The sequence below is a fragment of the Lacerta agilis genome, chromosome Z (genome assembly GCF_009819535.1).
Source record: "Lacerta agilis isolate rLacAgi1 chromosome Z, rLacAgi1.pri, whole genome shotgun sequence".
NCBI classification, from domain to species: domain Eukaryota; kingdom Metazoa; phylum Chordata; class Lepidosauria; order Squamata; family Lacertidae; genus Lacerta; species Lacerta agilis.
The window spans coordinates 25,738,693-25,752,159 of NC_046331.1; the positions used below are offsets into that span (position 1 = coordinate 25,738,693).

At 42.7% G+C, this 13,467-nt stretch overlaps 1 protein-coding gene across 14 annotated transcripts in view; it reads left to right on the forward strand.

The window, feature by feature from the left end:
- Positions 1-11,199, forward strand: part of TENM1 (teneurin transmembrane protein 1) — a 379,169-nt gene extending 367,970 nt beyond the window's left edge. For all 14 annotated transcript variants that reach the window (XM_033137208.1, XM_033137217.1, XM_033137214.1 and 11 more), the window contains 4 exons: positions 1,804-2,191; positions 2,769-3,989; positions 8,423-8,565; positions 10,354-11,199. In XM_033137208.1, coding sequence (XP_032993099.1) covers positions 1,804-2,191; positions 2,769-3,989; positions 8,423-8,565; positions 10,354-11,112 — 2,511 coding nt within the window. In that variant the 3' untranslated portion in view covers positions 11,113-11,199. The remainder of the gene's footprint in view (positions 1-1,803; positions 2,192-2,768; positions 3,990-8,422; positions 8,566-10,353) is intronic.
- The last annotated feature ends 2,268 nt before the right edge of the window (positions 11,200-13,467 follow it).

A 13,467-nucleotide genomic window follows, 5' to 3' on the forward strand; every position in this document is an offset into this window, starting at 1 on the left:
CAATTACAGGTGCACACCCACCCACCCACCCACATACTTACAGTGCGTGTGTTCTACTTGCATGCAACCATGTATATGTGACTGGGAAATAAATAAATAGAATCATACCAGGAAATGGCAGGAAAGAACTGAAGAGTTCTTGCAGCTCACAAGGAGATCCTTCCCAGAGTCCAAAGGAGATGTCAATGATGGCTGAGGAAGCCCGAGGAGACCTGAGGCACAGTGGGGCTTCATTTAGGCTGCTTAGCCTCCCGGCCTAGCAACTGATGTGTAGGGTGGTACAGCAGCAGCAACAACACCTTGCCTTCAGCCGGCCCCAGAGCTTCAACTCTAGATAGTTTGGTCTGGATTGGAGAGAGCACCACTTCAAGCAATCGTCGCTCCATTCCAAATAATTCTGGAAGTTATATTTTGTTAAGGGTGCTGGGAGTTATTAGGAGACTCCAGTTCCTTTCACAGTCTTACAATTCCCAGAGGAGTTTAAAAGACAATCTTTCATGGGGAATATAGGAATTGTAGCTTGGGGGGGGAATAGGGGGCCCCTAAGAATTATCAGCATCTTTAACAAACTACAGCTCCCAGAAAACTTTGGGGGAAGCCATGGCTGTTTAGAGTGGTACCATGCTGTTTTAAATGTATGCTTTAAATGTATGCTGTGAATGTTGCCTTTTGCTGGCACTCTTTGTTTCATAACTTTCTACAAGGGTTCGAGACTTGCTTTAAACAAAAGGGGTGGGAAGGCACCAGGGAAGGCCTTCATGGGCCCCAGGTTGGGAACCAATGTCATATTTTGTTGCTTGTTTGGTCTGTGCAGCAAAAGGAGCAATTATGTAAACATTTGGGAGCAGAAAACGGGAGCAGCTTCGGACATTTCAGAGAGAGGGGATACAACACCCTTGATACACACCACCATCTGCCTCAATGTCTGAAAAGCAAGCTCCATGGATAGTGTTTGCAAAAGCTTTCCCCACATGCACAGCTTGTACATTCCTGCTGCACCCAATTCATTGAGAGATGCTGCAGCAGTGGTGTACTAAGAGTCACCCTGAAGCCTCTGAAACCAGCCAGTTTTACTTGGAAAGGGAATGAATTAGGAATGCTCAGTGTCTTACAGACTCAAGAAGCCACTAGAGCTTGTTCAAATGAAACAAAGGGGAGGATCGATACCTATTTTGCTGCTCTGTGCTCATGATACAAACTCACCTTTTGATGACTTTCTGAAACCTGAGTGGTTTTATGTTGCTTTCATTGGTACACATAACTAGTCAAGGGATTCCCTAATTAGATTTTTAAAAAAGAAAAAAAAGCTATTACTCGTTTGCAAGTAGGGAAAGGGAGGAAATTTGATTCCGTTCACATTTAGCGGTGACTCTCCCTAATTCACACTTCTCCACATTCACAAACCAAAGCACAACCACCCTTCAAAGTTCATACTTCTCTGAATTTTGCAATGCACCTTCTACAGCCAAGTAATGCATACAAAAATGCATAGACTGTGGTAAATATATATGTGAAAATGAGATACAAAAATACATTATATTGGGAGAAATAGCTCTTCAAAAAGGTGTATATTAGGAGATATGTGCACTAAAACGCTGACAAATTTTCATAATGTGTGTGTGTGTGTGTGTGTGTGTGTGTGAGAGAGAGAGAGAGAGAGAGAGAGAGAGAGAGAGAGAGAGAGAATATTCTTTTGGAGAACTGAGCCCAATATCAGAAAAATGAGAAACTGAGAGTGACCAAAATTTGCCACCATTGCATGCAAGTCATTGTGCTTGTTGTTTCTGTGTTTTTTTCTTTCAGTCTGTGATGCTTCTCCTGCATAGTCAGCGTCGTTACATCTTTGAGTATGACCAGTCAGACTACCTGCTATCTGTCACCATGCCAAGTATGGTACGCCACAGCTTTCAGACAATGCTGTCTGTTGGATACTTCCGCAATCTCTATTCCCCACCAGACAGCAGTGCATCTTTCATCCAGGACTTCACCAGAGACGGACGACTTCTGCAGACCCTCTACCCGGGTACAGGGCGCAGGGTTCTTTACAAATACACCAAGCAGTCTAGACTGTCAGAGATTCTTTATGACACCACGCAAGTCTCCTTTACTTATGAAGAGTCATCAGGTGTTATTAAAACAATACACTTGATGCATGACGGATTTATTTGCACCATCAGATACAGGCAAACAGGTAGGTTGAAATAATAAAATTACGATTACCTTTAGCCCATGTAGTATGGGAGCATGGCATAATGGCTGCCACAACTGAAAGAGAAGAAAAAAAGATGGGACCACAAAATGGTAGCAGCCACTCCATCATGGGGAAAAGGAACCTACAGCTGTCACCGCCATGTTTAGTGACAGAGAGAAGCTGCTTTTGCCTCTGTTAATAGATTGGAGGGTGGATATCCAGCCCTGCATTCCAGTGGAATGTGGGTATATTAAGAGGGAGGGAGTTGTTCATTGTAGAAAAGGCCAAGGCAGCATAAATAAGAACTGAGCAGAAAGAGCTGGCCTCTCACCTGTTGTAGATTTTTGACAGGATATTGACTGAGATAATTTCACAGGTGCCATAGGAGGTACTGGCAGCCACACTGGTGCTTGTGGGCATCATATTGATGACACCGGTGTAGCTAGTCCATCAGGCAACTTGTTTTATTATTACATTATTATTATTATTATTATTATTATTATTATTATTATTATTATTATTAACTTTTGTGCTGTTTTCCTTCTCTTTAAACATTTGTCCGATGTTTTATATGTAGGTCCACTTATTGGCCGCCAGATATTCCGATTTAGTGAAGAAGGTCTTGTGAATGCCAGATTTGACTACAGCTATAACAACTTTAGAGTAACCAGCATGCAGGCCATGATCAATGAAACTCCTCTCCCTATTGATCTGTATCGCTACGTTGATGTGTCTGGTAAAACTGAACAATTTGGAAAGTTCAGCGTAATCAATTATGATTTAAACCAAGTTATAACTACCACCGCTATGAAGCATACCAAATTTTTTAGTGCCAATGGCCAAGTGATTGAAGTGCAATACGAAATCCTTAAATCCATTGCCTACTGGATGACCGTTCAGTATGACAACATGGGCCGCATGGTGATTTGCGACATCCGAGTTGGAGTCGATGCAAACATAACAAGATACTCTTACGAATATGATGCTGATAGCCAACTTCAAACTGTGTCTGTGAACGACAAAACCCAGTGGCGTTACAGCTATGACCTCAATGGAAATATCAATTTACTTAGCCATGGAAACAGCGCTCGGCTTACTCCTCTGAGGTACGATCTCAGAGATCGTATCACAAGACTGGGAGACATTCAGTACAAAATGGACGAGGATGGTTTCCTCAAACAAAGAGGAAATGACATCTTTGAGTACACCTCTAATGGCTTTCTGAACAGAGCCTACAACAGGGTTTCTGGGTGGACAATCCAGTATTGCTACGATGGGCTGGGGCGACGGGTGGCCAGCAAATCAAGTTCAGGACAACACCTCCAATTCTTCTACGCGGACCTTTCCAATCCAGTAAGAGTTACTCACTTATACAATCACAGTAGTTCAGAAATAACTTCCTTGTATTACGACCTTCAGGGTCACCTAATAGCCATGGAATTAAGCAGTGGAGAAGAATATTATGTTGCCTGTGACAACACTGGCACACCTTTAGCTATCTTCAGCAGTCGAGGTCAAGTGATAAAAGAAATTCTTTACACCCCTTACGGAGAGATCTATCAGGACACAAATTCAGATTTTGAGCTCATTATAGGTTTCCATGGAGGCCTGTATGATTCACTCACTAAACTGGTGCACTTGGGACAAAGAGATTATGACGTCATTGCTGGGCGCTGGACAACACCAAACCACCATATCTGGGAAGAACTGAAGAACAACCCCAAGCCATTTAATTTGTATGCATTTGAAAATAATTATCCAGCTGGCAGAATCCAAGATGTGGCTAAATACACAACAGGTAAAGCATTTATTTAATTGGGTTGTGGGGGAGGGTAGTTTCTGGTCCAAACTTTAATGACAGGAGTGCTAAAGGGGATCCTCCAAACCTCTCTGTATGGCCTTTGGAACTCTCGGCAGGACACGCAAACCACTGAGCCTGTTTCATGCACAGAAGTTCAAGGTGTTACTTTTAGTATATGACAACTTGGGACTGCTTTACTTACGAGATCACTTTACCCCACATGCAGGGGCGTAGCAAGGGGGAGGGGGGGCAGTCCGCCCTGGGCAGCGCCCTGCTGAGGATGACACTTTGGGTGGTGGCCCCGCCCTCCCTGGGCTTTTTTTAAAGGCTATTTTCGGCACTGCCGGGGTGGAGCTGCAGGGGCGGCCAGCGAAGCAGGGTGTCAACCCCCCCCCCCCCCCTCGCTGGCCGCCCCTACGGCTCCACCCTGGCAGCGCCGAAAATAGCCCCCCCTTCCAGCGGCTTTTTTTGCCGCAGCATGGAGGCAAGGGGCGGACCAGCGAGGAAGGGTGCCACCCCCTCCTCGCTGGCCCGACCCTTGCCTCTATGCTGCGCTCTGCACAGGCCAGCCGGTGGCCAAAAAAAGCCTCTGAAAGGGAGGAAAGGAAGACTTTCCTTCGCCCCCCTTTCAGCGGCTTTTCCTGCCACTGGCTGGCTTGCAGAGCCAGGGCATGGAGAGGGGCGGGCCAGCGAGGAGGGGTGGTGGGCCAATGAGGAGGGCTGACTTGCGCTCCGCCGAGGGAGCCTGGGCGGCAGCTTTGGGAATCTCTGCGGGCTGCAGAGACTCCCGAAACTGCCGCCTGGCATCCCCAGAGGCAGGGTGTGGCGCTGTGCGCATACGTCATGACGTCATGACGCGCACACACGCCGCGATTCCCCGCCCCCAGGGGTGCCTCTTGGCTTCCCGCCCCGGGCAGCCAAGGGGCTAGAAACGCTCCTGCCCACATGTATCCATTCAACCACTTGGATCGGCGGAATTGGCACTGCTGCAAGTGCCACATAATGCTCATTCCGCATTTGTAAGAACTCAAGTCGTTTCGTGCGGCACCACCTGCACTTTGGAACTCTCTGCCTCTTGAGATCAAGCAGCCACCTCCACTTTACTCTTTTCGGTGCCTGCTAAAAACATTCTTGCAAGCCTGTCCAGAGGCTTAGAAAGCTGAGGTCATTTTAATCTGCTTTAGTTTTAGGTTTGTTTGTTTTTCCTTTTGCATGTTTTAAAGTAGGGCTGTAATTTATTATTATTATTAGCTGGGTTTTTTTTAATGGCTTTCAGATTTCTTACAATCAAACGGTTTTTTTTAAATTTTATGAAATAAATAATAAATAATGAAAGTCTTTTTGCCTGACTGGAATATGTCCTTGAACTCTTACAAAGTCTCTAGTCCACCTGGATGTAACTAGGAAAGGAGTATGAGAGAGAGAGTGTGTGTGAAAACTATCTTAGTGTGTACAAAGATGTAAATGTTACCTCTGTTGCTCCACCCACGTTTGCCTCTGGCCCTCCCCATTCCTGACTTGTGGTCCCTGGAATGGAATACTTCCCTCACGCTAGAAAAGGCTCCCCCAATGCTTTTGTGACAGTGGATCTTGTGAATATGTTCAGTCGATTTCTGTAAACAGTTTCATTGAATCTCTGATTAATTTTGAAACAAAATGAATTAATAAATCAGTCAATTTATTTTGTATAGCCAGAGGCCTTTAACAATGAACACCAGGGGGCAAGAGCGAGGCTTTCCTCTGAAATCACACAACACAAACTATAAAAGATTACAGCACAAAAGTTTTAAAACTAGAAATCCTTAACATAGCTGGAACGGAGCTTCCTTTGCCACCTTTCCTTCCAGATTTTTTAAATTAAACTTTTAACTGAATTTTTGTTACATGCAAAAACATGTAGACACTGGAAAAGAAGGTAAGGTGGGGGAGAGAAGAAAAAAATGAAAAAAGCAATGCAGAGTTGCAGAATGAAATATCAACAGCAAACCAGTATACCAAACTAAAGTCATATTTCACTGAATAACCCAGGTATTTAAGGCAGTATACAAGCATGTTCTTCCCCATTTTATTGCCTACCTGGGGGTTAGGTTAGAGTTAGACCAGGGGTTCCCAAACTGTGGTCCACAATCTTCATTCAGGTGGTTTGTGGTTCAGGATGGGAAATGGCAAATCCAATGCATGAAATATCCATGTTGATCATATTGCTTCTTTCTTAAATCAGGTTTTACTTTATTGCAATATGAATTTTATGGAATTACAGTGCTACAACAAGCAGCAAAACCAATCCAGCTCATACAATTTGTATTTTCCAACTCCTAGAGGCCATGGGAACTTTAGTTCCCACAGTAAAACATTTGAGGGGGCTGGGGCCCCACAATGTTAATGGACATTCCATTTCAAATGTTGCGTATGCACTGCATCATGTGATTAATTATGCAGGGTGGGGCTTACCTGGCCCCCACAATATTTTTTTCAAGTTTGCACCCCTGTTTGCTGCTGTTGTTTTCAATCTGCAAGTGATACATAATCGATTACATTCCTGGCTCCCATTTGCATTGAAATGAATGGTGTGGAATAACAGAATTATTATGTAATAAATTACATAAAATTCCAGAACAGCCGACAAGGAGATGAATAACGTAGTTTTGGTCAGAGCTGAGCAGTGTGATGGACACAGAACTGCTTCCGCCAAATGCAGGTTGCCGCCTACATTTTTTTTATCCTGTACCTGTCACTCCACTTCTCCCATGATACAGCTCTATGTGACCTAACATGAAAGTTACATGAAAATGTAACACATCTCTCAACAGCCACTTTTCAAGAATTAAATGAAAGCAACTTCAGGAGCAGGTGATTTGACATGGAGAATCAGCAGTTGAAGAGTGATTGACATTTCCTGCCACCAAATTTTCCCACTTCAGATTGCTGCTAACAAGCTACTTCCCCCCCCCCTTCCCCAAACTTCCAAATACATGCTTATCCTTGCAAGCCATGTATGTAGAAAAGGGTTAAGCACCTCTACTCCCCACTGTTATTTTTCCACTCAAAATTACTCTCTTTTGGGTTGTTTGTTTATAAAAAATATTTATAGACTGCTATTTCATAAAAAATATAGCAAAACAATTTAAAATAAAAATGCTTAAAACCACACAGTAAATACATATAGAAAAGTTAAAAACAGACATCAATTAACGATTGTGGAAATATGCATATGCCTGCATAGATGTAGTAGAATGGAAAAGTTTTCAGCAGGCATTTAAAACACATAAGACCTTGGCCTCAAGTTGGAATATAATTCTATACATCATTCAGCTATGGGAAATACAACACTATTCCACCCTGTCACCTTGGTTACAGCACCTTTTGATTCATATCTGAGCAGCCAAAGAAGGAAGAGGCTTGAAATATTTTTCTTTAAGACTTGAATCTCTTTTTTTCCATAGTTGTAGGGTTTCAAAAAGTGAAAATACGGACACAAAAGTGGTTGAACTTTTTTGTAGCCAAGTTGTTTAGCAAAGTTGCAAAAATCTCAGCTTAGCTTTTTTAAAGGAAATTCACCAAAATCTACATTGCCAACATGGGTTGCCATACATCCGGATTTTCCCAGACATGTAAGCGATTTCACGAGCGCTGTTTACGAGGGCCAAATCCCAGCTGTGTCCAGGAAATTCCAGATGTATGGCAGCCCTATTTTGTTTTTTCTATAATTGTCATACAGTACTTCTTGTCTTCAGCATGTTAATTTTTAAAAAAAAATAATTTTTATTGAATTTTACATACATTCTTTTAAATATCCAATAATTTTCATCTATTATTACATATTTTTGACTTCCATCAACACCTTCTCAAGATTTTCAAATTTCCTAATTTCTTCTTTTATTTCCAACTTCACTATTACTTTTTATCACAATATTTAATTATTACCTTCCAAAATTATCTTCGTAATATTTCCTAAAATTAACCTAACAAAACTTCTTGTAAACCTACTACCGTAATTTGTTGTTTACAATTGTCTTTCAAATATTTCTCAAACTTTGTCCAATCCTTCAGGAATTCCTGGTCCCGTCGGTTTTGAATTCTTCCTGTCATCTTCTCTAATTCTGCATAGTCCATTAACTTCATCTGCCATTCTTCAATCGTTGTAATTCTTCTTGCTTCCATTTCTGTGCCAGTAACGTTCTTGCTGCCGTTGTTGCGTATAGGAACAATTTTTTTATCTTGTCTATTAATCTCTTTTCCTACATTTCCAAGCAGAAATGCTTTTGGTTTCTTTATAAATGTATATTTCAACATTTTTTTCATCTCATTATGTATCATTTCCCATAAGTCTTTCACCTTCTTACATTCCCACCACATATGATAAAACGTTCCCTCTTTCTCTTTACATTTCCACAGCATGTTAATTGTATTCTGTTTGGGTTTATTTGTAGACATTGGAAGTTGGCTTGAGTTGTTTGGGTTTCAGCTTCACAATGTACTCCCGGGATTCCCAAAGCCAGAAGTGGATGCTATGGAGACAACATATGAACTTGTACAGCTTCAAACAAAGACCCAAGAGTGGGACCCTGGAAAGGTTAGCAAAAAGACACATTCCTGTGTTATGTGACTTCTAGGGGGGGAAACAGGATACATATTTATTTTCCTCTTTCCTCACCCCACCCTTGGTGTTTATGTTGGAGGGCAGGGGTGCAGGCTCCCCATGGTCCAAGATGCCCCAGCCACCATCGGGGCAAAATGTTTTCCTCCCTTATCTCATCGTAACTTTATTATGTCACTTACTCTAAAACAGAGATATCCTAGTTCTGTAACCTATGTGACGACTTATTCTCCATACAGAGGGAAGAGAAGACAAGGGCCTCTGCTGACAACCTTTTCTATTAAGCATCTATCCTAATTTGTTTGCGCAAAATAGTATGGATGTTATTTGATTTCCACTGTTTATTGAGCATTCATTCTGATTTGAGCTCCAGATAGCTCTGGAATGCTCTCATGAAATCTCGGGGTGGGGTGGGGGAAACTTGGATTGTCTTTTGAAATCTTGCAGCAGCATCTCAAAGCCAGCATGCTGAGCGGGCCTTCCCCTCCCCCTCCCACCCCCAAGCAAGGTGGAGAGCTTAAAAGCTCTTTTCATGATGGGTAACCCAAGTGAACCCACTGTGAAAAGAACTTTTGAGCTTTCTTCCTTGCTTGGGAGACAAGGCACACCAGCTCTGGAAAACTAGGGATGATCTTGCTGGAACTCAGCTGTCTCACAAGATCTCGTGAGAACCGTTCAGAGCTGGTGCACTGAGTGGGTCTTGCCTGGCAAGCAAGGTGGAGAGCCAGACAAAAACTTTACTCTACTACCTGTGGCCTTTTAGAAGTGGGCGGGGTATTTTTTCATGCATTTCTTCTTCTTTTTCTTGTTTTCAATGTTGCTTTGTGAGCAGGGTGGGTGGGTGCCTGTTTGGTTATTTGGTTGTAAATCACTTTGGGTTTCCCTGGGCAAGATAAAGCGGCTAACAAATGCAAACAACAACAACGCTATTCTCATGCCAGGTGCCCCCTAAGTGGACCTGACACAAAGAGCATTTGACTTGCACAATTTCAGCCAGCCCATCTTCAACCACATATGGTTGAAAATGTGCAAGTCAATTGCATGTGAGATAAGGTATTGCTGCACAGATCTGTAAATGTCCACATGTAAATCATGATCTTGTAAGACAACCACTAGAGGGTATCTTGAGAGGCAAACAGAGGTAGAATCAGAGCTCATCCAGATTTCGTATTGTGCTGCATTGCTAGGCACAAGTCCCGACTTTAAAGTGTGATGTCTGAGCACTTTTTTGTTTTGCCCTGGCGTTTCCCCTGAGAAAACACACTCTTTACCGCTGAATCTGAGCAAACAGTAATCAGCAGAAAACCTGAATTGTGGTTTGTTCTGGTTCAGTGTTAAAGAGTGGGTTTCTCAAGGAAAGCACTGGGGCAAACAGAAAACACATGAACACAGCACTTTAAACCACAGAGTTGTACCTTGAAAGTGAAGGACAAATGGCCACAGAAGAAGAGGTCTGTTCTTACAGTGCAGCTTCAAACCTGATTTATCCCATTATGCTATTTTCTCATGAAGTGCATACTCTGGAGTATTGCTGGAATTCTGAAACACTTCCAGGAAGTGTGGCAGCAGGGTCAGGGAGGATTGTGAAGAACCCACAACTTTAGCCATGTGCACCAGTACCTTGCACATTAACCTTTAAGCGATAGATAACTATGGTTTAAAGTGAAGTGTGAACCAGGCTACGTTGTTACAATAGAAACATATTGTTTCTCTAACAACTCCAAAAACCTTACCTTCATATGCCATGCATCTTCTCTTTTCCAGACTGTACTTGGCATTCAGTGTGAACTACAGAAGCAGCTCAGAAACTTCATTTCCTTGGACCAGCTTCCCATGACCCCCAAATACAGCAATGGGAGATGTGTGGAGAAAGCAAAGCTGCCCAGATTTGCTGCAGTTCCCTCAGTTTTTGGGAAAGGTATCAAATTTGCCATCAAGGATGGCGTGGTAACAGCTGATGTGATTGGGGTGGCAAATGAAGACAGCCGCCGCATCGCTGCCATCCTCAACAATGCTCACTATCTTGAGGACCTGCACTTTACAATAGATGGGCGAGACACTCACTATTTCATCAAGCTTGGGTCTCTGGAAGAAGACCTTGCAGTGATAGGCAACACTGGGGGACGACGGATTTTGGAGAACGGTGTCAACGTCACGGTATCACAAATGACTTCCATTATCAATGGCAGGACTAGACGGTTTGCTGATATCCAGCTCCAGCATGGCTCTCTGTGCTTTAACGTTCGGTACGGGACTACTGTGGAAGAAGAGAAGAACCATGTTTTGGAGGTAGCCAGGCAGAGAGCTGTGGCTCAAGCTTGGACTAAGGAACAAAGGCGACTCCAAGATGGCGAAGAAGGTATTCGGGCTTGGACAGAGGGGGAGAAACAGCAGCTTTTAAGCACAGGGAAAGTACAGGGCTATGATGGATATTTTGTTTTGTCTGTGGAGCAGTATCTAGAACTTTCTGACAGTGCCAACAATATTCACTTTATGAGACAGAGTGAAATAGGCAGGAGGTAACAAACAAACAAAAGACATCGATCTCTGCCTTTGCATCACCAAAGACTGCCTGTTTTTAACAAAACATTAAAGTAAAGGTTTATTGTATTGGTTTTTCTAGATCAGAACTCTGTGTATATATAAATATAGAGGGGGAAAACATATCCAACTGCCTTTAAATGTGACAGAAGATGGTATTTTAATATCGTTTGTTTAAAACTCTTTGGGAGATGGCAATGATTGTTAGTTCTAGGGTGGCTGCCTTCAACATTTGGAAGCGGCGTTCTTGGTGTCGAATTTCATTTGGAAATGGTTCACATGGGCAAAATATTGAGTGTGTTCTCTCTTTCCCTCTTCAGGACACAGTTTTGTTAATTTTAATAACTTGCATACAATATGTTTGTGGTCTGGCCAACACCCTTTGTTCCTTGGTCTAACTGACAACTCATCCACCAAGCAGTCTTCACAAGCTATGCTTTTAAGGGGCCTTCAAGCATAATTCCAGGGTATAAGAAACACTCCAAAATACTTTGAGCCAAGTAGAAAACCTGCCCTCTATACTTCACACGTCATAGGTGGGGTGTTGTAACGCCATGACCTTCTTAATAAATTGCAGATAAACCATTGTTAGTCATTGCCTTATAGGACAAATTGTTTCACTGTGTGGGCAGTTAAAAAGTGGCAAGCCAGATTTCAGGAATCTCAGCAGTGATAACAGTCATGTTCACAGACCTAAGGGAAGATGCCCTTTTGCTTGCCAACTCAGAGGATACTAAATGGTGAAGCACGGATAGAGATGCCACTTCATCTAACATTCCTATTGCAAATTTGCCAACTTTGAAGTAGGGGCCAAAAGAAGGATGTGTGTGGCCACCCTGACCTCACTCTCTCACACACAGAGCACACACACATTTGCAGACTCTCTCTCTCCTCCCCCACCGCCAGCAATTAGTCTTGAATAAAAAGCTTTTTAGCTTTTCTCAGGATAAATTGCCAGGTGGGGAAGGTGATCTTCATGGAGATTGCAGCTGAAGAGTAGGAGATTTTGTTCTCCTGCGACATCCTGGTAGCTATATTTTCCTTGAAGATCTTGGTCCTCCATGCATCAGTTGGACTTGAAAAGTCTACCACTGACACCAGTTCTCAAGCAGTGTGGGAGAGGTGCTTTTAGCAAGGGAGATACCATTCATGGCATCCATTCTCACATGCAATTCCCTGGGACACAAAGGCTAGAAAAAATATTTCCTACTGGCTCCAATAGGAGGCTTTTTCCAGCCAAAAATTGTGCTGAGGGTGGGGAGGATGAGGAAAGGATCCTTCCAGCTGAACAGAGGAGTCCCTTGAGTGACATCCACCCTGCTGGTGGCTGGTTTATCACCCTGGACGTTATGTTTTTGTGTCTTTCACAAGTTTAGATTTAGGCCATGCATTATAAGCACATTTGGTCTACAATCCTAACCACACATACCTGGTGGGAGCAAGCACCACTGAATTCAGCAGAGTTTACTTCTAAGCAGACATGCTTAGGATTGCAGGCTTGGTCATTACCAATTCCCATCCGCATCAATGGTAGAAGGTAGTGATTTTCAATTTAAGTGAGAAGTTTCATCAAAGTGAATACAACCACACTGGCACTCTTCTGAAATAAAAGAATGAATGACAGTCTTAGTGCAGACTTTAGGGCCTCATCATATGACAAGTGGGAATGCTGAAAAATGGGAAAGTGTGGCTGTGTGGAGAGTCTGGCACGTCATGATGAAGTGACCATGCACTTGCTCCCTCAGATGTACAGTCTGCAACTCAACCAGTTTTTTGAGTTCACCAATATTTGCCCATTTTTTCTTGCAATTTCTCGTTCATTTTATTTCTTTAATTCTTTATGATGGCATTTAGAATCCACTTTCACTGCCACCCAAAGCAGTTTAGAAAACATAGAAAACAAATAAGTAAAATACACAGTTAATATCGAAAGCAAAAAAATAAAAAAATCAGCAATAAACCACAGGATATGATTGCATATTATCAACATGTCAACTTGGTCATACAAATGGGCCCAGATGAGTGGATGTATTTTTTTTTAGCAAGGAAAAGCAGGTGCTTAATAATTTGCCCTCACTAAGCAAGTACTAATCACAATGCCTGTTCATAAGAGTTAATATCCTAATATTCATTGCTCCTATATTCCCAAGCTGGTTTATATTGGGTATATGTGACAACTAGCTGTTAGGGATCGGCTTGATTATGAACATCAGATCTAAATCCACCAAATAACAATGACCTTTGAGTTCTCCCTTCTTGTTAGTCCAGATTCTGGATGTTCTTCATCTTTGACCACTGGAGGTAGAATCTGGGAGGGAGGGAGGGAAAGAGGGAGGG